At 64.1% G+C, this 2,759-nt stretch overlaps 1 protein-coding gene across 1 annotated transcript; it reads left to right on the top strand.

Annotated features, from left to right (window-relative positions):
- Positions 1-380: 380 nt before the first annotated feature.
- LOC120667607 lies at positions 381-2,114 on the top strand. Its single transcript, XM_039947648.1, has 5 exons — positions 381-502; positions 595-1,540; positions 1,589-1,683; positions 1,739-2,040; positions 2,083-2,114. Exons 1-5 carry the CDS (start codon positions 381-383, stop codon positions 2,112-2,114), a joined length of 1,497 nt encoding a protein of 498 aa, XP_039803582.1.
- The last annotated feature ends 645 nt before the right edge of the window (positions 2,115-2,759 follow it).

The following is a 2,759-nucleotide window of genomic DNA, read 5'->3' as shown; positions in this document are numbered from 1 at the left end:
TCGGAGTCGGATGACTTCGAGGTGGTGACGGGTGCGAGTCCCCCCCGGCCCAGCGAGGGGCCGGCGGCGAGGCGTCGACGATGGCGCTGGACGAGAGGAGGTTCGCTCCAGCGACACTTGTGGTGACGCCCGCGGCGAGGACGGAACGAAGGTCGCCCCCACCGGCGGCAGGGTAGAGGTTGCCCTCGCCGGCAACGGGACAGAGATCGCCCGTGCCCGCGGCGGGCAGGGTTTCATTCATGCCGGTGACGGGGCGAAGGTCGCCCGTGCCTGTGGCGGGGCAGAGGTTGCCCTCGTCGGCGACGGGCAGTCGGACACCCGCGTCCGCGGCGTCGACGGGCGGTAGGGCGTCTGCGGCTAGCGTGGAAACACCTGTGCGGATGGCCCCGGGGCTTCAGGCCGACCCGGGGGCGACGCCCTTGGGTCAGTCATCAGGAGGCTTCAATGTACCGCGGGCGCGGAGGAGCGGCACAGGCAAGCGCAGCCTGAGCTCCCTGTCAGAGTAAGTGATCCTGATTTCATTTTTCGCATTTGTTTACTTGACCCCCCGATTCTGTTGGCTTAGCATTTTTCTCCCCCTTTGTCCGGCCACAGGGCCGCCACCAAGGGTCCGGTCCGCTTTGCGCCGACCAAGGCCCTCAAGACCGGGGCGCGTGTGACGCCGCATTCGGCGCTGCAGCCCCCGACCGAAGGGGACCAGGCCCTCGAGGCGGAGGCCGCAAAGCTTCGAGAGGCGATGGCTCGGGGGGCCCAAGCGGCCCAGCAGACCCGAGCGCAGGAGCATGGGGATGACGCTGGTCAGAGTGGCGCTGCGGCGGCCACTTGGGCCGACGTCGAGGAGGAGACCGGCCAGGGTGGCGCGGGGAGCGCCGCTCGGCCGGATGTCATGGATGGGGCCGGCCAAGGCGGCGCGGGTGGCGCCGCTCAGCCGAAAGCAGGAGATGGAGGATCTAGCGGGGATGTGCAGGAGCATCCCGCCAGCCGAGAAGAAGAGACCCCCGCCCCCGAGCCCCCGAGGGCTGGGGTCGAGGGTGCTACCGCAGCACCGACGGCGCCAACGGCATCGGTGGCAGAACAGATCCTTGTCCCAGAGCCCGCAAGGGCCGGGGACGAGGGTGCCGCTGCGGCGGCGACAGGGCGAATGGCGCAAGAGAACGTGGTGCTGGTGGTGGAGCTGCCGCTGAGCGAGGAGTACGGGGAGTCGGAAGATATCGACCCGGTTGCCGCGGCTAGCGCCGCCGCCCGTATTGCCGAGTTCGTCTCGGCCTCCGACGATGTCCTCGGTGCGGGTATGTCCGAGGGTGCCGATCATGGGGCGAGCTATGCTATCGTCTACGTCGGGGCACCCTCGAATTTCGCCCGCATCGAGCGGGAAGAAGACGACGCCTGGCGAGCGCATATTGTCCCCCCGGATTTCACCCACGCCGAGCGGGTAGAGGGTGACGCCTGGCGTGCACATATGGCCATTGGGGCCCAGATCGAGGAGGACCTCTCTCGGGCTCTGAATCTCCTTTCTCGAACGCATCGTGATGTCAACAGTGTGAGTGCCTTGTTTGCCCACTTCTGGTGTTATGCATACGATTTCCAGCTCACGTTTCTTCATCTACAGCAGCTGCGGTCCATGTCGCGGGACAAGAGCGACAGGCTGACGTGGGTGTACGCCAGGGTGCATTGGCTCGATCGGTACATCGCCACCCTGGTGACGCAGCTGAACGAGGCCAACACCCTGATCCAACAGCGAGCGCGACACGCAGCGAGCCACAGCTGACCAGAAGGTCCAGGAGGCCGAGCTACGGCAAGCTAGAGCGGCGCTTGAGCAGAAGGACCAGGCCCTCGAGGCGAAAGAGGCCGAGCTCCAGCGCGAGAAAGCGGCCATCAACACGCTCACCGCGGCCCTTGAGGAGAAGGACATAGCCCTCAAGGAGAAGGAGGGGGCCGTTCAGAATGCAGAGGCCGCCCTCAAGGATAAGGAGGCCTCCTTGTCCACGCTCCAGGAAGCTGCACGGGCCCAGCTAGAGGAGGCACGAGGGTCTATCGCGGGTAAGTATCCGAGGTTTTGTTTAACTTGGCTCTAATTTGCAGCTACTTATCTTCGTTCCCTCATTCAGAGCTGAAGAAGGCGGTGGCGGACCAGACCGCGGCGAAGGAAGTTGTCCACATCGCGCTCACGGCGGCACAGGCTGAGTACTCAGACCTGGAGCAGACCGCCGTGGCCGTGTGCCAGGAACTCGAGGGGGAGGGGGCCTTATCTGGTAGTTCGGTGGCCAGTCGCCTGGGATCGCTGGGCGGTCGGGTGGCCGAGCATATCAAAAGCACTTTCCGCCTCGGTGTTCAACGGGTCCTCGCCGTGGCCTCGACGCACTATGACATGGACCTCAAGCTGGTGTCGTCGGGGTACGTCATCGCGCCCGGCGTCGTCGGGGATGCCGCAGCGGCCGCTATGGACGAGGCCGATGCCGCCGTCGAGGACTTCGCCGCCGACTTTGCCAAGAAGCTTGAGGACGACATCCCCCCATAGCCGAAATCGACGCTGTTGAAGATCCGCAGGGGGGAGATGGCAACCTGTAGAAAGTCTGGGCCTCGGAGCCCATATAAATAAGTCAGTATTTTGTTGTAATTGTGTTTCTGGGTGAAGAAACTAGTTGATGTATCGACAGTGTGGCCGATCGAGGCCTTGTGCGTTTGAGCCCTTGTTTTCTCTACTTTAATTTATGTATTCTCGTATGCGCCTTAGATAGGTCTCAACGAGGAAGTTTGCT

Source organism: Panicum virgatum, chromosome 3N (assembly GCF_016808335.1).
Source record: "Panicum virgatum strain AP13 chromosome 3N, P.virgatum_v5, whole genome shotgun sequence".
Taxonomy (NCBI): Eukaryota; Viridiplantae; Streptophyta; class Magnoliopsida; order Poales; family Poaceae; genus Panicum; species Panicum virgatum.
The sequence above is the reverse complement of the archived record's forward strand: the minus strand, read 5'-3'. Positions and strand labels throughout refer to the sequence as shown.